This window comes from Phytophthora infestans, genomic scaffold (assembly GCF_000142945.1).
Source record: "Phytophthora infestans T30-4 supercont1.6 genomic scaffold, whole genome shotgun sequence".
NCBI lineage: Eukaryota > Oomycota > Peronosporomycetes > Peronosporales > Peronosporaceae > Phytophthora > Phytophthora infestans.
In genome coordinates this window covers 1,424,894-1,446,226 of record NW_003303753.1, presented here as the reverse complement: position 1 = coordinate 1,446,226, position 21,333 = coordinate 1,424,894, and the positions used below count along the sequence as shown (strand labels likewise).

Below are 21,333 nucleotides of genomic sequence, written 5' to 3'. Positions count from 1 at the left end.
GTCATGGCGTGGAGCGGGTACAATATGTCCTCGGTTTCGACGTGTGACAAATCACATTATTTCGCAGTGGATACTAGGCGCCCGCTTTTCACGCTGGCAAGCTTATCGTACCCCCACAGGGTACGCGGCTACTAACAACCCGCTTGAGCAGTACCACTACACATTAAAACTAGTGAATGACAGCAAACGGGCTAACCCGGCAGAGCTTGTTGTCCGCCTGGATTTGTCACGAATTTCGTTTATCGCCTCAATGCAACCCTTTTGCGATCAGCCTACTGTATCAAAACGTTTACTGGCTGCTTACAGAAGGACTGATAAAAAAAGGTCATGACTGCAGAATTGATTCACCGAGACAACAATTTAGTTCTGGTTCGTGTCGCACCATCTCCGCTTCCCACGAGCTCATTACAAGAGCCAGGAGAATCTGTGCATGTTCTTGCTGCAAATCCTAAAAAGCCGTGTACGTACGAGGCCAAAAACGACGCTAGAATTAGCTGGGTCAACTTGCCCGTCGGTGGATGGATTGTTGATGCTACTGCACGCACATGTTCGTGTCTGTGCTTTAAGAAAGCTGGGATATGCCTACACTCTGTTAAGGCTACCGAATTTCCTGGGCTGGCATGTCCAGGTATGCCAGCTCCTTCGCAAAGATTTGTGCGGCCGGCACAACAATCGCGCACTGCAGCTCGGCGGATAGGGAATTGCGACTTAGATACAGACAATAACGAAGGTGGCCCAATAGAGCCTCAAGGTGCTATGTACGGGCCACCTACACTTGCTGCTTCCATGGAAGCGAACGAGTCTCTGGTAGACGACCATCCAAACCCGGTAGCACAGCTGCGTGAAGTGCAGAATGCAGTGGAGGTACCGGTACCATTGCAGCAAGGTCCTGTCGTTCCATCACCGGCAGATCCACTGCCAGACGTAAATGAAGAGCTGCAAGTTGCAGTAGCACAGACCGATCCTGATATTGCACGATTTGAAGAGAACAGCACACGTCAGGCATTGAATGTGCAGACACCGGTGTACGGACAGTCTACCCACAACTTGCGCAGATCTGCAAGATCAAGAACTCCCACACGCAGAGCGCAAGAGTCCAGAATCCAGACCAAGCGTCGTCGAATGTAGCCGCATGCCTATCTGCATCCCGATGGATCTGCTTGCAGCCTTTACATGAGCTGGATACAGGGCAGTTTTAGTTGGACCTTTACATCCGTAACAGCTGATGAATACATTGGCTATGCTTTTTTCATTCACTTTAGAATTCGCGGCTTGAGAACATTTCGGCGTGTGTACCAAGCTAGAAGAGACTGGAACGGGTAGAGCTCTGAAGACGCGAGATAGTTGATCCAGGAAGTCGGAGCGAGGGAACATGGGTCGACGATTCAATAGCTCGCCGAAGATACAGACAATGGACCACATATCCACCGTCTCATTGTACACTCTCGAGGGCGCCAACATGACGCGGCGTATCGGTTAGAGACGTGACGCCGTCCGTACGAGCGCTGTGTGGGATGTACCGAGAGAGTCCGAAGTCCGTGTAACGTGTGCTTGGCGTCCCACTCGTCATCCTCCATAGGCGTGATCTTCTTGATAGCAACGTTCTTCTTGGCCTCCGTGTCCGTCTCCGCGCAAACGAAGCCGTACGAGCCTTCTCAGAGTACTTGAAGTGGCTTGTACTTGGCTAGCACGTTGAACATTCAGCTCTTCAGAGTGAACCCATCGTTACAAGCTGTTGATCCGCGTGGTTGCGTCATAATAATCTTCGAAACGAGGTCAATCTGCGAGGGAGAAGAATTGGTACCGTGGCTTTCTTCCGGTTGAGAGTTTCAAAAACAGCGGCGCGTTAATTTGCGACAGATTCACGGCCGAGATTGAGCATGGTTGCGGTGACTGACGATGGCCCACGTGCACTTCGTTGGTTGTTGCTGGACACGCGTGCGTGCATTCCTCATCCAGCGACTACGTGGAGATCCACACGCCCAAGCTGGTCGGTGGCGCCTCGGGGAGTGGAACCAACTACTTCACACTCAAGTACTTCGACCAGGACGCTACCTTAGCTCAGAGTCCGCAGACGTACAAGCATATGGCGTGTGATGTTGCTATTCTCGAGCGCGTGTTCGAGATCGGCCCGGGCTTCCGTGCTGAGACCTCGAACACGCACCGTCACATGTGCGAGCTCGTGGGTCTGGATCTGGAGATGACTATTAAGGCGCACTACCACAAGGTGCTGTAGGTGTTCTCAGACCTGTACATCTACATTTTCGATGGCTTGAAGGAACGTTACGCCAACGAATTGGCTTCTATCAACGAGTAGTACCCGTTCGAGCCGCTCAAGTACAACAAGCCGTCGCTTATCATCAACTTCTAGGAAGGTGTCAGGATGCTGAAGGAGGCTGGCGCTGACCTGAAGACGATCTGAGCACAGAGAAAGAGAAGTGGCTGGGTCGTCTCATCAAGGAGAAATACGACACAGATTTCTACATCCTCGACAAGTTCCCGCTGGCTGTGCGTCCGTTCTACACGATGCCAGACCCGACGGACAAGCGTTGGAGCAACTCGTACGACATGATGATCCGAGGCAAGGAGATGGTCTTGTGTGCTCAGCATGTGCACGATCCCAAGCTGCTGATGGAGCGTATGGACGAACTGGGTGTGCCTCAGGAGTCGATGCGCAACTACATCTACTCTCTCCGTCTTGACTCTCTACCCCACGGTGGCGGTGGTATTGGTCTGGAGCGTGTGGTCATGTTGTACTTGGGTCTGGGCAACATCAGTAAGTCCTCCATGTTCCCGCGTGACCCCAAGAGGTTGCTCCCTTAAGCCTCTCGTCGCTAGAATGGCGTCGTATTGTTTGTAGCGGCCTCTCATTGAATAAGGATAATGCAAAAACCAAGTACTGTCAACGATGATATCCTGAGGTCTTTGTCGTTCGATTAGCAAGGTTAACGTTACACGTAGCACGTTGCGCACACATGACTCTGTTGTCGACTACACATATTCTACGTAACTAGAATGCCTCAGTATTTACTCATACGTCGAACTATAGGCGGGTACAGGTTCTGGATCGTCATTGCGGCTCACGACACAGCCTACATGATCACACAGCCATAGTGCATGTACACGTAATTCTGTGCTGCAAAAAATTGTGTGAAACTTAGCAAACTTGCTCAGTGGGCACGGACCATCTTTGTATTTGACGTCATACAAGCATTACCTAGCCTTTTTCAAATGATCCAACTTCCTAAAGCTCTGTAGTGACGACTACAATCATAGAAATACCTCCAATTATGATTGCTTCAAAGTGCTATGGAGCCGTCAATGCACGCTGTGTATAAACCTCTACATATAATGTCGGATCCATGTTGGTGGTATCTTCATTTGAGTTGGTGTAGAAGTCCTCTTTGCAGGTGCTCCGCGCATATGATCAGGGTTTGACTACCAAACAGTTGGTGCGTGTCGGCTCCTAAATTCGTAGTGTGCTGCTCTTCCTGTCAGTGGCCAACACCACCATAAGAGTGTGGGTTTAATCAACTGTAGTGATTCTAACTTATCCTCCGTGCGAAGTAGCTTCCATTTATTGGAAGTATGATCGAGCGCCTGTTTCTGAATTCGTGCCCTTTTGACTAAATTCGGTGTAGCTCTAAAATTGTCCACCCTGAGCATACTCGCCCTGTCTTCTGTCACCATGTCCGTACTGACTAAAGCCAACAGACTTCAAAGTAGGCAAAGCAACAGATCGTCAGTTTGGCCTTCTCTGATAATGTTGTGACACAATTTGAACTGGTCGTATCCTATGCTGTTCAGTTCGGCTCACAATCACTTTCGCTCCCAGGAATTGATTCTGCCATTTAATACGAAAAATGGAGTTATTCGAGGACCCATTACTTTGGACGAGCGTTCTCGTCGTGTACCGCGAGTGTCTCGTAAAGCGCAGTGGAGAACAACTCCCGCATGTGGCTCAACGAATCGACGGCTTCTTGGACCGCACCTGCTCGTGGACTCTATCGGACGTGTACGAGCGCACATCGAGTTTGCATTGCATGCGACTGCTGGGAAATCGTCGACGTCCAATCGAATCGCTGTATCGCGACTGGGAATTTAATGGCGTCGTGGTACAAGCTGCACAGCGTGGAGACTTGACGTCTTTAATCTGGCTTGCAGAAACCTACATGCCCCACGGGACGCTGTCCTCCGCGGCGAACGCTGCTGCTGCGAGTGGACAATTGCAGGTTTTGAAGTGGCTACTTGAAGAGCACCAGAGCAGAGTTCATTGGGGAGGCATGGAGTGGTGTGAAGCCATCCGCGAAGAGCAGAGCGCCGTGATCGAGTGGCTGCGACAGCATTCAATCCCAGACGAAGACGCGGTTTGGAGACTGATACATGACGCTGCCGATAAAGGAGACCTAGAACTTGTGAAGTGGCTGCTATCGCTACACGGAGCTGCAATAAGTGCTGCGCTACGAGGAGCGTACAAGGGCCATCGCTGTCATATCCTCAAGTGGTTGGCAACACACTGCGACCCCTTGCCGCGAACGGATTGTGTCGATGCTGCAGCCAAGGATGGCGACCTGGAATTTCTCCAGTGGATACATGCGAACAACCTGGTGGACTCTTTATCCGGTGCTGTATCCATTTCAGCTGCCAGTGGACATCTGAGCGTGTTAAAATGGCTGTACGAAGAAGTCGGAGAGCAAGAGCTGACTGCGGACTGCATGGATCAAGCGGCAAGTGCAGGACACCTGGATGTTGTCAAGTGGCTGGACTACCACGAATGCCCCGCAACTACACTTGCTATGGATGGAGCTGCTGCCGCAGGATTTCTCGATGTGGTCAAGTGGCTTCATGGTCAGCGAACGGAAGGATGCTCGGTGTCTGCAATCAATGGAGCTGCTGAGAATGGCTACTTTGAAATTGCCAAGTGGCTACACTCAAATCGTGACGAGGGCTGCGACGTGTCTGCCATGGAGAAGGCTGCTGGAAATGGTAATTTGGAGATTGTTCAGTGGCTGCACTCACATCGCAACGAAGGATGTACGGAGAGAGCCATGGATTGGGCAGCCAAAGGGGGTCACTTGGAAGTGGTAAAATGGCTACATTTGAACAGATCGGAAGGCTGCACGACTGCTGCCATGGACTGGGCGGCCTACGGCGGGCATTTGGAGACGATCAAGTGGCTTGATGGCAACCGTAGTGAAGGATACACAGCTAAGGCGCTGTGTTTTGCAGCGGCAGGTGGTCGTTTGGATGTTCTCAAATGGCTACATTCGACTAAGAGTGAGCGTTTGACGTCTGATACGGTTGATATGGCTGCAGCTGGTGGGCACTTGCAAGTGCTTGAATGGCTTCATGTTCATGGAGTAGAAGAGTGCTCGCCAAGTGCAATGAGAGACGCAGTGCTGGGGCATCACATCCCCGTGATTTTATTTCTGTTCGAAAAGTACCGCGACATTTGTGAAGAAGGCGTTTGCTTCTTACGCGATGAATGGGGAGATCTAGAAGTTCGTTTCGTTGGACTGGCTCGGTGGCTGCTTGAACAATTCGGAGGCGCGCTCGAAGGTGCTAGCTTCTCAGTCAATCGAGCGGACTGGGCGACAAACAAATGGATGAGCGAGCATATGCAACATTTGGATGTGGAAGATAAATTCGTTTATTGGGAATGCGGTCCTTGGTATTCGTAGCCACGCAGTTAATATGGAAGCATTGGCTACTTGTGCTCTCATAGTTATTTCCTATCAGCTACGATGTGAGCAGCAGCCAGACACACGTGGCGCCTTGTAAGGTCACAATGCCCACGATTGTCCACAGCACTGCAAGCCAAAGAAACCCGTGACGAATGCGACGCCAAGGGTAGACGTTTGTGAAGGCAATTACAGGGAAACGTAGCAGATAACCAGACAACTACACCTTTGCCAGGTCAAGATGGTGCTACTCCACTTCAAAGTGGTGAAGTAACTAAACCTTTTTAAAAATAATTGTCAATTTTTACATTAGAGTCACTTCACAAATATGTTGAGTAAACGCACTCCGTACTTCAAAGTAGTTTATTCGCAGTTCAAACCTCCTGAGCGTGTGCGCGAGCCATTCCTCGCTCTCTCTTATCAATCTTTTCCCAAGCCCTCAACCAAGCCAAGCCTCTACCTACCCCAAGATGCCCAGAGCCCCGCACCTCGCATTTGCCAGAGCTCGTGTCCTCGACTGTCTCCGTGTCGGCGGTGACTGGACGCCTGTGGCCGCCCACAACGGAATCCCCGCCACCACATCACGTCGATTTGTGGAAGCAAACGGAAGCACACGTCGCTGAGCGAGCCGACTTGGTACTTGTACGGCTGGCTCCGTACTCTTCAATATGTAACCCCATTCAAGGTACGCAGTATACTGTATTACAATATTTTTTTAAATGGCATACTAACCGACTTTTGAACTGGTGCTACAGGGTGTTTTAGTGCTTTTAAGGCCAAGATCAAGGCCGACCTTGCCTTGCCCCCGTAAAGGGCTGGTTGTGGAGCATCCTCGCGGGACGGTTGCGGCTGCTCGGATGGAGAAACTGGAACGCGCGGCGAGACGCCGCATCGGATGTATCGACACGCACCTTGCTAACAGGTTGACACTGCATTGCCAGCATTCCGTTGCTGCCGCGGAGCGCATGGAACACATGCAGTACGGCACCTAGCTGCAGCTCAGCCTGAGGGGACCACTTTGCTCTGCGTTTTCGCCACTTTGAATTTCCTTTTTAGTGCTACTTTTTCGTAATCAAATTTTTGTTTTCATTTTTTTTAAAAAAATCCGGTGGTAGCACCATCTTGGCCTGGCAAAGGTGTAGTTGCCCCCATCAGCGAGAACACGACCTCAATACCAGAGACATTAAGCGCAATGACTTGCTGACTGCACAGGAGTGCCACAACTATCACTAGTCGTATAAGACGAGGACATTCACTCTGACCATCATTCTTCTTTTCATCTGGAAATTGCTCATGCTCGAAATCGTCCGATTTGAATATCTGAGTCAGAAGCTCCTCAACGAGTGAACGCAGCGGAAGGAAAAGCAATGGAAACGTCAACAGAACGGCCAAGTACGTCGCAACCAGCGGGAATTTTATGACTGGGTCGCTCTGCAGGTTCAGTAAAATGTTTCCGTCGATGTGGTCACCATAGAGACTGAACGCTGCACAGCCCATGGCACCATAGAGTGCTGCACAGATAAATGTAGCACCAAAAATGCATCTCGTCATTTGAGAACGAGTAGCCAAGAGCGAGGGGGCTGTCACGAACGTCGTGGGATTTCTAATTGCTCCACCTCTTCTCGTGTTGCTACTACCACCGTTGGATTTGAGGAGTTGCACGAATAATGGCAACAAATTGAGTGTCATTATGAAGGCAAAGTTGTAAATGGAAAGCGATTGAGCCAGTCGAGTGAAGCTGTTGCCCTGAAGAGAAGGCAGGTCGGAGGCTGTTGAGGTACGCTCCAGAAATTCATGTCCAACAGTAGCCATACTACCAGACATTTGTGTTCCGTTAGTTTGATCAGATTCCAGAGCTGCTTCAACAGTTGCAGGGCTGTATCCTTCAAGAGATCGATAGACTACAGCGCCCACAAGGCAGAGCGAGAGCAAAAAAACTCGCGTAGTTCGTTGGTTGAAGAGCTGACAGTTTGCGTAGCATGCACAATGGCAACAGCACCACTGCCAACAACGCCCACATGATGATCTGTTTGACGTTTTCTTGCCCACTCTCAGTCAGCTCACTCACCCCGTCGTCCATTAGCTTGGCCACAAAAGGAGTCAAGTCGCGGATGATCTGGATGTTGCCCACACAGCCGCCGTAGACGCCACTTGCCATGATCAACGATACCGAATAGCCCAGTGCTGCTCCTCCAGCACGTCGTGCTAAGGCCTGGAATCCAACAAACTTACTGCCAGCTCCCAAAGCGCGGGCCTCAAACTCCGCTCTCGCTGCTGCATGTACGTGTGCATATAGCAGGGCGTTGGCTCTCATCCAAAAACCTAACGCCCAAATCAGAAATAACGTGCGGCGAGAAATCTGTGACGTGCGTCGTTTTCGAGAGTGAATGTTCTTTTCCTGCCAATGAAGGTGTGTGGGCTGACGGTCTCATTCCAAACCATTCCCAGATTTGCCTAATTGAGTTAAAGTCGATCATTTAACATGACGAGCACCTGTCCGTGGGGTGTTCCGGCGACGGAACCTACGAAGCCGCAGCCGAGCATGCAGGACCTGATGGACGAGGCGATGGCTCTAAGTCTTTACGAGGAGGAAGTCAACGCTCTGCAGCGGGAGATCAATCCTGAGTATCAGAGCAGCATCTTCACCACCCTGGAACGGAGCAAGGAGAGACGCGAGCAGGACCGCAACAAAGACCTGCTGAATGCCGACAGCTTCGACTTCGATGTTGAGGCTTCGGGTGAGGGTGCAGTCGCTCCCTCCGTGCTAATGCGTACACCTGCTGCAGCTGCAGGAGACGCCGCGCTTGCTCGTGCCCGCGTCAACGGCTCCTTATCCATGGAGGACGCAGCGCACGGAGCTGGCAGTGGTAAGGGCTTCACGTCACTCAGGGAACATCAGAGACGCCAGCTTAAAAGCGAGAAGAAGGGCTTTGGCGCCGGTCGAGTGGAATCCGAGATTCACGCCACGGCAGACGGCGTCATGGACGAACGCACCACTTTGATTCTGCAGAAAATGATCAACAAAGGAGATTTGGACGAGGTCCACGGCTGCGTGCAGAGCGGCAAAGAGGCTCATGTGTATTTTGCTATGGGCACAGACGAAGCCACGATGCGACCAGTACAACTGGCAGTCAAGATCTTCCGCACCACGCTGAACGAGTTCGGCAACCGTCACGAATACGTGACTGGAGACCGTCGTTTCGATCTGAATTTCCAGAAGAAGGACCAACGGCGACAGATCAAAGCCTGGACGGATAAGGAGTTCCGCAACTTGTCTCGTGCTGCCAAGTGCAACATCCGCGCCCCGACTCCGATTGTAAGCAAGGAACATGTGCTGGTCATGCAGTTTGTGGGAGCCGATGGCTGGCCTGAGCCGACACTGAAGGATGTGCTGGCGGACTTGTCCCCCAAGCAACAAGCTCGTACATACGCTGACATCCTGCAGGCCACGCGAGCGCTGTACCAACGTGCGCACTTGGTTCACGGCGACCTGAGCGAGTACAACATCCTGTTCGCCCACCGCGAGAAGCGCATTTGGCTTATTGATTTCGGTCAGGCCGTTGATCGCTCACACCCTGACACAGAGAACTTGCTGCGACGAGATTTGCACACGATTAACAGGTTCTTCCAACGAGGCGATCTGCTCGAAGCTACAGCTGACCGAGTTGGTTTGCTATCGGATGAGAAGGCGTACGAATATGCTGTCAGTACGACCCCGAAGGAAGTGGTGGCCGAGTTCCTGATGCTGGCATCACTGCTGGAAGAGATGACTGATGAGCCCGAAGTGGAAGTGGAAGCTGAGGAGCACGAAACCCAACTGAAGGAAATCAAGCAGAATGAAGACGCAGTGCAGGACAAGACAGAAGCCTCCAGTTTTACCAGTGAAGCCGTGACGATACCTGGATTGCAGACCGTGGAGGTTGCACAGTCAGACAAGCAAGTGGAGCTGTCGGAGAGCGATGCACTATGATCTTGCAATTTATTGCAGCTGATTGCTTCCTACTGCACTCATAACTTCAGGAATACCAAGGAATACGCTTTGACGCCAAGTCTATTGGTGGATTGGTTACTTTTGTACTTTGGTATTCAGGACGGTAACTTGGGAATATACTACGAAGTACGTCATTAATGCCTTTGAATTTATCCAGAACTTGCCGGGCAAGGCATTAGTAGAAATGTACAGTTGTAGCTATTGCTGCATATTATTAGTAAGCTTACGCGGCGGACGGTGTTGGTGGCGCGTCTAACTCCGCCTGAATGGCATTGAGCTGTAGAAATAGCGTACGCAGCTCTGCGTGCGATAGCTCCACGTCCAGTTTTTCAACCTGCAGAACAGAGCAGCTCTGGGTTAGAATGTGTGCCTTCCTACGCAATCTAGCCTTGCGCCAAACCTCATCGGCGCTCGTATTTTTCAATTCTAGCTGAAAAATGGCCGTCGGCTGCGACTGTCCGCTGCGTTTGCTGCTCCCCATTTCCAAGTGCAGACGCCAGTCGGTCTTCTGGAGAGTCAACGCCGGTGTCTCTACTCCCTGGAACGCTGCAATCCGAGTGGCTAGTGAGCGTCCTCTCTTTCTCCACGTCTTTTCCACGGAAGACACGACGTCGTTCTCCACTCCACGCGACAGCAGCAGATTGCGATCCACATGGCCGAATGTGGCCGCGTCTCGGAAGATTTCCCTGGCCACTTCGACCGTCGTGTCGATCTGCACGTCCGATAGCATCAGCATCGCTCTCAGCTGGTCCGTTTCGTCGGCAGTGAACACCTCGACTTCCTACATTGACAGCAGTATGAGCATCAGCTCTGTATCCAAGTATCTACTCTCTCCACGTACGTTGGTCGCCATCTTGTCCAGCACACAAGCTAACACCTGGCCCAGTTTGTCGCGCACGACGACGTTGAGCATGGCATACGACTGCGATCTATGGTCAGCAGCATCAGTAGAGAGAGAGACAAACACACACAGGAGGAGGCAGTCGCTCACGTAACCACCATTCTGCAGGTGCAAATCATGAGAATAGTCCGCGAAAAAAACTAATGTATAAAAGCCCTGTATATTTTAAAAGCCGGGTGCTAAAATTGACTTGTGCTCAAAAGTTTAAAAGCCCTGTACCAAATTGAGACCCAGTATAAATACAAATCCGGTCTACAAATAAATAAAAATTCGCTCTTCAAGGCACATTTTCAAAACAACACGTCTACAATTTTGAACCCACGACGACCAGATGCAACGCTACATGTACATGTACTGTAGCTCCTTCAGGAAGAAGATTACGTGCTAGACTGGATTAATACTACACGAAAGGGATACCAAGCTGCGCTGAGTCCAATAAGCAATATTTTGAAGTCCTTACTCGTTTGGTGACCCCCTTCAAAAATTATCGATTTTTAGAGGGCACTTCAGAATAGTAGCCCGGGTACTACGGTAAAACCCATTATTTACTAAAAGAGCGCAAACGATGGGAAATGCCGTTGCACGCGTGAACGGGAAAGTGTACGAGGTGCTGGGGGCTCTAGGGGAAGGAGGGTTCGCCCACGTCTATAAGGTCAAGAGGGACGGTGAGAGCTGTTATCGCTGGCAGCTTCCTTAGTAGCAGCTCCACTTCGTAGGGTTACCAATATGGTAGTTGATAGTGAAGTCTGAGATAAGGTACTGGATGAAGACAACGCGTAGTTGCCGGGCAAAGTGCCGCGACAGGATGGCGTGTTGGCTAAGTGCAGCAAATAGCAAAGTGAGAGCCAGCAGCGCCATCCGAGCAAATGTATAAGCAGAGGTTAGAGTGAACAGCATAGTGAAACTAAGTCTAAATGTTCAGCAGCACTTCACAGCCAACCAACGCTTCAGGCAGCTTACAGCAACTTTAGCAGTGGGTTGACTGTTGAAGAATCCAACGATGGGGCGGACATAGACACTCTCGCACAGTATCCATCTTGCCCGCCGTCACTCCATCTCACACTCCCACTTGATCTTGTCGACAGTCGGCTGAAAGATCGCGAACGGCAGGATCACAACCTTGTAAAAAAAATGATCTGCAATGCGGTAGCGAATTCAATAGCGCTCGTGAGCAGTGGTGCAAAAATCGCGGTAGTTCCATTCAGCAGCGATAGATGGATTGTATCAGTAGTAGAAGCAGTAATGGCAATAATAGCAGTAGTATCGTGTGCCTCCCACTCGCTCCACGAAGTCCTATCATTATGGAGATAAGCTCTCAGCGGTAGCAACTCGTCCTTGCACAACTTTGAGAACTTTCATCAGCGATTGGAACTTCGCAAATTTTACATGACCAAGCGGTTTCGTCATACAATCGGCAATTATGTCGTCCGTTCTAATATGTCTCGTCATGATACGTTTGTCTTCCACACAGTGACGCACAAGGTGATAGCGATTCTCGATATGCTTCGTCTTGCTGTGGGTTTTTCGGACAGATAAATGCTTCCCTTGTTGTCTCCCAATAACAGTGGAGTCGCGTGTTTCCACTGCAGCTCAGCGCACAAACCAACGAGCCACAAGATGTCCTTGGTTCCTTCGCACATTGCAACATACTCGGCTTCGGTAGTTGATTGAGCGTTAATAGCTTGCTTGCGAGATGCGTAAGAAATCACGTTTCCATCGAGCACCGTAATATAGCCACTGACGCTAAGTCGATCCACTGGATCATTTGCATAATCCGCATCAGTATACGCCGACACCATGACGTCGGACTTCGGCAAGATGTACATGGCAAGGCCGTAATCTTTGGTAGTTTGCAAGAAGCGAAGCACTCGCTTAGCGTTGGCATAATGCGTGTGGTCGAAATTAGCAAGATGCGTACCAAGCGTGCGCACAGCATGTGCAATGTCAGGCCGCGAGGGTACTGCAAAGCACCCACCAACTCTCGGTACGGCAACGTCTCCTCTTTCAGTGGTTGCTTGATAGCAAGGTCAGTAGTCGCCTCTGGTGTGCGGCATCCGTTGCAATCTTGCATATTAAAGCGCTTGAGTATCTTGATGATGTACTGATGCTGAGAGAAAATCACTTGGTTTCGCGATCGGTCGATCAAAATCTCCACACCCAGCAGATACTTCACTTGCCCAATGGTTGTCAGCTCAAATGACTCCTGTAGTTGACGTGCAGTCACTTCACAGGTAGGTGGAAGGCCCATAATCAGCAGATCATCAACGTAGACAGTAAGAAGCTGCACAGTCTCACCATTCATGCGCTTAGCATATAAACCATAGTCAGAGTCCAGCCGCTCAAAGCCAATTGCAATAAGCTTCTAATGCAGAGTACGGTTCCAAATGTTTGGTGCTTGTTTGAGACCGTACAGCGACTTGAGCAGATTGCAGATATACTCAGATCCTTGCATCTGGAACCCTTGCGGTTGTTCCATAAAGATCGTCTCCTCGAGCGCACCGTACAAGAATGCAGTCTTGACGTCGTACTGCAATACGACCCACCCACGCTGCAACGCGTAGTAGAGCGCGGCTCGGATAGTTTCAAATCGAATCACGGGCGCGTATGTTTCAGTGTAATTCACACCTGCGACTTGCTTGAACCCATGAATAACTAAGCGTGCTTTAAAGCGTTTGACGAATCCTCGCTCGTCGCGCTTGACAGCAAAAACCCATCTGCACGTGATCACTCGATGTCCTTTAGCGTGCTCGCGTCGAACCAATTTCCACGTGTTATGCTCGCGCAGGGAATGCAGTTCGGCCTGCATGGCTTTCTCCCACTCGCCCGAGTAAGGACTGGCCCGCGCCTGCTTGTAGGTGTTTGGCACGATCACCTTTGACGCATGTAGTCTAACGTGATTAACCACATAATCGCGAAGACGGACGTTCGGTTTCGTCGCACGACGAGGTCGAACAGTACAAGGTGCAGCTTGTGGAGCAACAATCGAGAGTGTCTCTTCCTCCTCTGATGATGTCGACGCACGAACTGTGCGTTTGGCCCCTTTACGTCGGCGTTTCCGGTGCGTAGCAAGACTATTCTGACTTAATTGATCTGGCGGCGTAAGCTCGTTCGGCGACACAGGATGTTGTACAGCTTTCTCTGGTGATTGTGTATTTACCTCCACTGCGCTTGAAGGCACGATCTCCACAGTCTTTCCCGTATCTGCTGCAATCTGATTCGCTTGGTCAGAAGCGAGTCCAGGTCCATGCGGATTCTTACCACTGGAATGGTATATGGCATATCATGTGAGCCCTCGCGGTAGGCATTCAGCAATAGGCTTTCAATGTAGTTTGCATCCACAGAGTAGCCTTCATGAAATTGCAAGTGCTCACATCTGTGAGTATTGATCTTGCCTTCCTGCAACTCCATAAACTTGTACCCCTTTGTCTCCACACTATAACGAAGCAGTAGGCCCATTACAGCACGCGGGTTCAACTTCTCCTTGCGTGTACGAAATTCAGCCGCAATATGCGCGCGCACTAGGCACCCCCAAGTCCGTAGCTCAGCAAGATTTGGCTTGATTGCATAGAGTTTCTTATGCGGTGAGAGTGCTCCCAGCGGCTTCGTAGGCAATCTGTTCAGCGTATCCACCACGTGCAGGAGCGCCTCACCCCATAGCATAACGGGGAGGCCCGTAGCGTCGAGAGCAGCTCGAATACGCGGTAGTACTGTTCCATTTGCACGCTCTACAATCCCGTTTTCTTGAGGGGAATACGCGTTGGTAGTCCGTTGCGAGATTCCTTCAGCTTCACAGAATAATCTCAGCTCATTACTCAGAAATTCGCCACCTTGGTCCGAATGGAGCACTGCAACACGGCAGTTTTTTTAGTAAACTGCGAGTGTAGTCGGCGAATCAGAACGATCACAAGCGCGGCAGCATCACTCTTTTTTGAAAGTAGAAAGGCCCACTTATAGCGCGTGAACTCATCCACGACAAATAGAAACATAGTCTTGCTGTCAACGGTCTCCTCGTTTATAGTGCAAATGTCCATCGATAGTTTCTCGAGTGTGGCAGTAGCGCGCTCGGGCTCCCTAGCGTAGGTCATCCTCCGCGACTTAGCAGAAAGACAGGCAACACAATCATAAAGGCTCAGCTGCGTAGCATTGATCTTAACCCCAAAATTCGCCCCATCGATCACCATCTTCTTGATGGTATGCATGTTGAGATGTCCGAGTCGGTTATGCAGTAACTTCATCGGATTCTCACAATTCTTGGCACCAGCAACGGTCATGACTTTGCGACAGTCAGGTTTCTTCATGCGTAAGCGGTAGATCTTGTCAATGCGCTCGAAACGCAGTTTCGTGTCGCCCTTCGTCAACAGCGCAACACACTGGCCTGGACCAGTGTACGATAGCTCATAGCCGAGCTCCTGCATATAGCCCTGGCTTAAAATATTGGTAGATGCCTTGGCAGAGTAGATCACATCATCGAGCAGTCGATCTTCAACACACGAAGTAGCATGGTTCATCGTACGAAACAGCACCGACCCATGCACGCTAGGACTTTCGACTGTTCCATTGGCGAATAGTAGTTGCGGCAAATTAGTAGCTTCCAGGAAGCTCACAAATAGCGATAGATCCACACATATGTTCACTTGTGAGCCGGAGTCCAGAATCCACTCCAGTTCACCAGTAGGAATATTTAGTCCTGGCCCCGAGGAGCCTATAGCAAAGGCGGACCGGTACCCTGGCCCATAGGTACAGTTGTAGCGCGGGGGACTTGGCTCACGCCACCTCGAATTGTAGCCATATCCACCTTCCGGGCGACGTGGTGACGGGCTACGGTGACTACGCCATGGCGATTGGCTCCGATCATCTAGTCGCGGTGATTGGTTGCGTCTCCAGTTACCGGCTCGTGGCGATGGGAGATGCTGCTCTGTTGACCTTCCACGATCGTTGCCTCGAGGTGCACTACGGCGGTCATATTGCTGTTGCTCGTCCAGAGGCTGACGCTGCGTTTGCTGCGATACATGGTAACTGGAAAGGTATCCGACTTGGCGTTGCCCTTGTCGTAGCACGGGCGACGATGGTGGAGATGTCGGTGACCACGGCCCATCAATTTGCTTACGACGGTCTGCAGTAATTGCATCTACTGCAAACTTCCCAAACACCTTCTCTACCATAGCATTAGTCATCGTCTCCCAGCCTGGCTGTGTCGAGGAATACATGTCCACCAAACGCGATCCAACAGCATTGATAATCTCCGCACGATTTATCACATCTTCGGACTGCACAGCGCACACAGTCCCCGAGGATTGCATAAGTGTCACGGGTGTAGCGGCGCAACCACCCACGTGCACTGGCGCGATACTAGTAGCAGCATTCTGCTGAGCAGCAGCAGACGCAGCTCTAGCTGGTTCTTGCACAAGTTCTACGCATCGATCACGTGACGGTACAGCATTACTTGTAGACGAAAGCCCCCCCACTGGCAGCGGGCCAATAGTAGGAGTCGATTCGGCAGCAGGCGGAACTGTCATCTTATCTTCGTCTTCATCCGCACGCTCAACAGTCGCACGGTCACTTACAAGTGCAGCTCCAGCAAACGAGCGAACGTTCTTTTCTGTACGACGTTTCTTCTCAATGCTTTCGCGTTTTGCACGGGCTGCCGTTTGCTCCGGTGTCATAGGTACAGGACACTGCGGATCTCCATACCAATGTCCCTTCGCTTTGCAATTGACACAAACAGTATCAGCTTTCAGTTGCTTAACCGATTTGCGAGGTTGAGCTTGCAGCTTTTGATTGCTCTTTCGTTTCTTATTAGAACGCCCTAGCCCTTGATTTTGAGCCGCAACACCATGTACTTAATGCGCTGAAAGTCCGTGCGCTCCATTATCCGCACTGTTGCTGCCTTGTTGGCGAAGCTGCTGGTGACTCTGCTCAGCAGTACCCAGCCGCTGCACAGCAGCAGCAAGGCTCAGGTCTCTCGGATGGTGCTCTCCGAGCCACAGCGTGTGATCCATGGCAAGCTGTGGGAACACTAGCAGGGAGTTGGACAGCAACAGGTCTGCCAGCTCCCAATCCTCCATGGACCCACCGTTGTCCAGCAGTAGGCGACGACGGCGCTCCATATCTTGGACAAACGTATCTACGTTCTCGCTCGCCTGCAAGCGGCGATTGTACATCTGTGCTTTTAAGTATGTCGGGTTCACGCCGTTGCCTTGCTCAAAGTGAGCGCGAATTTCATCCCAGAGCTGGGATGGAGCGTCCATGCAGGGTTCGAAGCGCTCAACGTCCAGCGTACGCCGTAGCTGAACGCTAAGGGAGAGTGCAAGCGTGGTGAACGCCTTGCGGCTTCGTTCTACCCACGTCTAAAGATACTGCAGATCGGTGCTGGCACGTGCTTCGTCAAAGCGCTCTGAGCCAAAAGTCATACTTCCAAGAGAGCTCATAGTGAAGTTTAGCCTAACGTCCGTTTTCCGATCCAAATATTCACTTCTCTTCGTCAATTTCATCAATTGGATAACAGGATGTTTGTGCACGCGGCGAGGCACAGGCAGATCGTCGAGCGAGACGTCCGTAAGTGAGAATACAGTTTTAGCCTGCGGCAACAACGAAGAAGTAGGCGCCTCGGTTGTCTGGGCGTTTTGTTGTTTTGCATGGAGGGAATTCTTCTGTCCGCTCCGTGATGGATGGTACACTACTTCCATCCACTGCATTCGTCCTTTCACTCGTCGAAATTGCCGTCAGCGGCAAATTGTTCCCCAATCGAGGATCCGTAATTGGTAGACGCGGTGTCGATTGTGAGACATCGTTTGCGACACGTACAGTGTGCCCACGGTTTAAGTAACGGCAACCGCTTCAAGCAACATACGGTGGCCTTCCGGTAGCGTCGATGTCGAAGATGCCCCAACAGCAGCATCGAGCTGCGCTGCGAGCGCAGTTGTAATATCCAAAGAAGCATCATGAGTATCCTGTGTAGCACCAGCCCGCGTTGGGCTCACAACCTGAGAGCTGTTATCGCTGGCAGCTTCCTTAGTAGCAGCTCCACTTCGTAGGGTTACCATTATGGTAGTTGATAGTGAAGTCTGAGATAAGGTACTGGATGAAGACAATAGTTGCCGGGCAAAGTGCCGCGACAGGATGGCGTGTTGGCTAAGTGCAGCAAATAGCAAAGTGAGAGCCAACAACGCCATCCGATAGTGAAACTAAGTCTAAATGTTCAGCAGCACTTCACAGCCAACCAACGCTTCAGGCAGCTTGCAGCAACTTTAGCAGTGGGTTGACTGTTGAAGAATCCAACGATGGGGCGGACACAGACACTCTCGCACAGTATCCATCTTGCCCAAGCCGCCCCCGCCGTCACTCCATCTCACAGACGGCCGCAACTTCGCACTCAAGTGGACACGCGGCGTGACAGACGGCGAGGAATTGGAGCGGATCCAGAGACAACTTCAACATGACAACGTACTGCCGCTCGAGGCTGCGTAAATGAGGAGACTTCAGGGTCATGCACAAAAGGAGGCACTTTTGCTCTTCCCATTATTCTCTCGAGGTTCATTGCAGACGCTGCTGGAGCAGACAGCGAGAAAAGGAACTGCAGCCTTCACGGAGGTCGAGAGTCTCCAATTCTTTTCCAAGTTGGTGGATGCAGTCGCTGCACTGCACGCTTTGGGCTTTGCTCATCGAGACCTGAAGCCTGGTAATATCTTAGTGAGTGATGGAGAACCAATAGAGCCGTTGTTAATGGACTTTGGCTCGGTCGCTCCATTGCGCGTTCAATTAAGAGGAGCAATGGACTGCAGGAAGATGTGGGAGGACGCTGCAAGATACAGCAGCGCTCCGTACCGAGCTCCCGAGTTGTGGGATATGGGGGATCAAGTGGACGCAGTCGATGGACGGGCGGACGTTTGGTCGCTGGGATGTGTTCTGTATGCTATGGCATTTGGTCCGTTCTCCCCGTTCGAGCACCCACGGGACGGCGTACAGCACCTTGCGATTGTCAATGGCTACGTGGGATTTCCTCCGGGGAACATGCACGGTGGTCAGAATTTCAGTGCGACGTTTACAGCTTTAATAAAGTGGATCCTCACTCCAGATCTAGCAGAACGCCCTAAGCTCGAAGGTGTCCGTCTGTGCATCAACCAGCTTCTTAACCCGGCACCCGGCAAGCAGCCTTCTGTAAAAATGGGGAGGCTGTCCTCGAGAACACATCATCGAAGTAGTACCCTTCAAGAACCTGTGGTTGGCGAGCAGGACTGGGCAGAGTTTTCGACCTTAGATCCTCATCCGATGAGCTCAGATCTCTCATTTTTGGTCGCTGTACGCTCCAGATCCTCATCCGCAGTATCCAAACCGCTTTTAGCAACACGGAGCAGCAGAGCGAAACGTTCAAGTGTATCGTCGACCAGCGAGGGACGCAATTCTTCTGAAACCAGAACATGTATTAGAGACAGAGGACTGAGCGACCCTAGTCGAAGACGCGCGCTATCCTGTACTGGTAAGCAGTTGTGGACCAACGCTTTGGAAAGTCAAACGTCCGATTAACCGATTATTCCCCGGAAATCCAAAGAACGTATATGGTTAATGTCTGAGATGACTATCCCCATGCAACCTCCTCCGCCAGGACACTACGAGAGAAAACCCTTCAACGCTTGATTCTGACTGCAGTCGACTTGTGATTTGTTGAGAGGATTGAAGAGTGAGAAGTGCAGTAAGCACGGCAACGCGTCGCAGAATATTCGACGGGCCTCGAATTGGCCCAACACTTCAGGACAAGCAATCAGTAGGATCGTAGGATGCTGGGCCAGTACTACATGTGACTCTCAACTTGAGACTCAAGGGTACATGTCGGGATGGTAAATGTGTGGTTAAAACTGCATGGTGCATATCCCTAGAAGTGTTTTTACCAGTATTTTAAAGGGAAAAAAATACATCTGGCTCAACCTTCCGAGAGCAGAAACCACGTGGCTGAAATGCCAATTACCATAAAGAACGCTACAACAATCCATAAAGCAGTGATCCACAGCTTCCCATTGTGACCTTGCTCCCAGGGATAGAGTCTCGCGAAAAAGATCATAGGGAAGGCGAAGCAGATCATGAAACAGGTGCTGGCACCCGTGAGGCCAAAGACAACTTCGATACCAGGGACCACAATTGCCAGCAGCACCTGAGAAAGCAGGAGGATCGTTGAGCTGCCCAAACGTGTGGCAAACGCGATACCGTCGAGGTTGGTAGTGAAGATGAGTTCCTCCAGAACACCACGTAAAGGATGGAATAGCAGCGGGAAGGATAGCACCACAGTACTGAATACAGCGACCAACGGTATGTCCATTAACGGGTCATTCTCCAGGTTCAGCAACACATTGCCTCGTACTGCCACAGTGTAGAGCTTCTCTGCAAAGTACCCGAAAACGGCGTAAAACACCACACAGAACGTGCTGAGCGCATAGATGCAGCTCGACATTTTCCATTTCGACTCTTTCAGAGGCTCGGAGAAGCTGCCACGAAGCTGGATAAACAGCGGCACCAGGTTCAAGTGCATCATGAACGCGTAGTTGTAGATCGAGATCGCATGGGCAAACCTGGACAGAGCTGACCCAGTTATCACCGTCGGCATCTTCGCTGCAGATGCGGCAGCCGCCGCTTCCTCCACCGCTGCAGTGATCGCGCTTGTAGTCACTGCAGTGCTGTTGTCATCAACCATGTCATCGTCGCTATCTCGTGGGCCCAAGGCATGATATGATCGGTAAATGACAGCCACAACCAGATACACTGAGAATAGAAACCCCAGGTAGCTGGAAATGTGTAACTTGGCTAAGTTTTTCATGAGACATAATGGGAACACCACCAAGGCGAATACGGCCCACATGACGTAGTCCCCGATCTGGTGAGCCGTGGCTGACGGTAGCGGCTGTGCACTTGCTCCCAATATGATGCGGTAGAACATAACAGCAAGGAAGGGTGCAATGTCACGCACAATCCGGACACAGCCGACGCAGCCTCCGTATATGCCGATAGCTGTGATGATGGACACAGCGTAGCCTAACGCGTCACCTCCTGCCGCGACGGCGATGGCCTGGAAGGACGCGAATCTCCTGCCAGATCCGATATGTTGCTGCTGCTCCTCCTTCTGGGCCAGTTGCACGTGTGCGAGCAGCAGTGCGTTGGCTGTGAGTGCCATGCCAACTCCCACAATGACAATACCCAGTAGTGCGGCCCATGTCGGTACCAGAAGGAACGTGTAAGGCACGGAGAGCATTCCAGCGCCCACTGTGGACATGGTGAGCGTAAGAAACACGTGCAGTTCGCGGTGGCGGGGCTGCGGTTTGTTGAAGACCAGGCGATGCGGCCGTGGCGATGGCGTTTGAGACGTGAAGAGCGTGGGGAAGCCTGTCTCGAAGGGCGAACGCGGCGTGGACATCGAGCTAAGCGCGTAGCTGCGGCGCTCTGCCAGCAACGGGCTGCCTTCGCTTACCGTGATCGTCGGCATGGCGAAGCGGATGCGAATGTGGTGGAGGCTGCAGTGGAGCTGCTCGACCTGTTGCATCGATTTCGGAGACCAATCGAAGTCCATGTTGAAGCGACGTGTCACCCGGAAAACGCATTTCATAATGAAATGAGATGACTGGCCACTAAGGCTGTTTGCTGGCCGTTCTCTTGGACAAGGTTCCAAAACCACCACAAAAAACTGAAAAACACAAGACCACGTGTTTTTATCACATAAAAACATTCGGGCCCACCACAAAATCACAGGCGACACAAAAATCTGTATAAGGCCGTGT

At 51.3% G+C, this 21,333-nt stretch overlaps 7 protein-coding genes across 7 annotated transcripts; 4 read left to right on the top strand and 3 right to left on the bottom strand.

The window, feature by feature from the left end:
- Positions 1-1,899: 1,899 nt before the first annotated feature.
- On the top strand, positions 1,900-3,114 carry PITG_04594 (aspartyl-tRNA synthetase, putative; the record flags this gene model as incomplete). The annotated part of the gene is made up of 4 exons (XM_002905304.1): positions 1,900-1,917; positions 1,973-2,232; positions 2,424-2,776; positions 3,050-3,114. The coding sequence occupies 4 exons, from the start codon at positions 1,900-1,902 to the stop codon at positions 3,112-3,114; spliced, it is 696 nt and encodes a 231-aa protein (XP_002905350.1).
- Positions 3,115-3,832: 718 nt separating this feature from the next.
- Positions 3,833-5,681, top strand: PITG_04593 (uncharacterized protein; the record flags this gene model as incomplete). Its single annotated transcript, XM_002905303.1, has 1 exon — positions 3,833-5,681. The coding sequence occupies one exon, from the start codon at positions 3,864-3,866 to the stop codon at positions 5,679-5,681; it is 1,818 nt and encodes a 605-aa protein (XP_002905349.1).
- A 1,276-nt stretch (positions 5,682-6,957) lies between these two features.
- PITG_04592 (uncharacterized protein) lies at positions 6,958-7,995 on the bottom strand (the record flags this gene model as incomplete). Its single annotated transcript, XM_002905302.1, has 3 exons — positions 6,958-6,971; positions 7,031-7,450; positions 7,620-7,995. 3 exons carry the CDS (start codon positions 7,993-7,995, stop codon positions 6,958-6,960), a joined length of 810 nt encoding a protein of 269 aa, XP_002905348.1.
- A 142-nt stretch (positions 7,996-8,137) lies between these two features.
- On the top strand, positions 8,138-9,455 carry PITG_04591 (protein kinase; the record flags this gene model as incomplete). The annotated part of the gene is made up of 2 exons (XM_002905301.1): positions 8,138-9,371; positions 9,446-9,455. The coding sequence occupies 2 exons, from the start codon at positions 8,164-8,166 to the stop codon at positions 9,453-9,455; spliced, it is 1,218 nt and encodes a 405-aa protein (XP_002905347.1).
- A 5,973-nt stretch (positions 9,456-15,428) lies between these two features.
- PITG_04590 (uncharacterized protein) lies at positions 15,429-17,199 on the bottom strand (the record flags this gene model as incomplete). Its single annotated transcript, XM_002905300.1, has 3 exons — positions 15,429-15,701; positions 16,138-16,277; positions 16,452-17,199. The coding sequence occupies 3 exons, from the start codon at positions 16,819-16,821 to the stop codon at positions 15,429-15,431; spliced, it is 783 nt and encodes a 260-aa protein (XP_002905346.1).
- A 707-nt stretch (positions 17,200-17,906) lies between these two features.
- On the top strand, positions 17,907-19,096 carry PITG_04589 (protein kinase; the record flags this gene model as incomplete). The annotated part of the gene is made up of 1 exon (XM_002905299.1): positions 17,907-19,096. The coding sequence occupies one exon, from the start codon at positions 18,041-18,043 to the stop codon at positions 19,094-19,096; it is 1,056 nt and encodes a 351-aa protein (XP_002905345.1).
- Positions 19,097-19,490: 394 nt separating this feature from the next.
- On the bottom strand, positions 19,491-21,041 carry PITG_04588 (Amino Acid/Auxin Permease (AAAP) Family; the record flags this gene model as incomplete). The annotated part of the gene is made up of 2 exons (XM_002905298.1): positions 19,491-20,168; positions 20,253-21,041. The coding sequence occupies 2 exons, from the start codon at positions 21,039-21,041 to the stop codon at positions 19,491-19,493; spliced, it is 1,467 nt and encodes a 488-aa protein (XP_002905344.1).
- Positions 21,042-21,333: the final 292 nt, after the last annotated feature.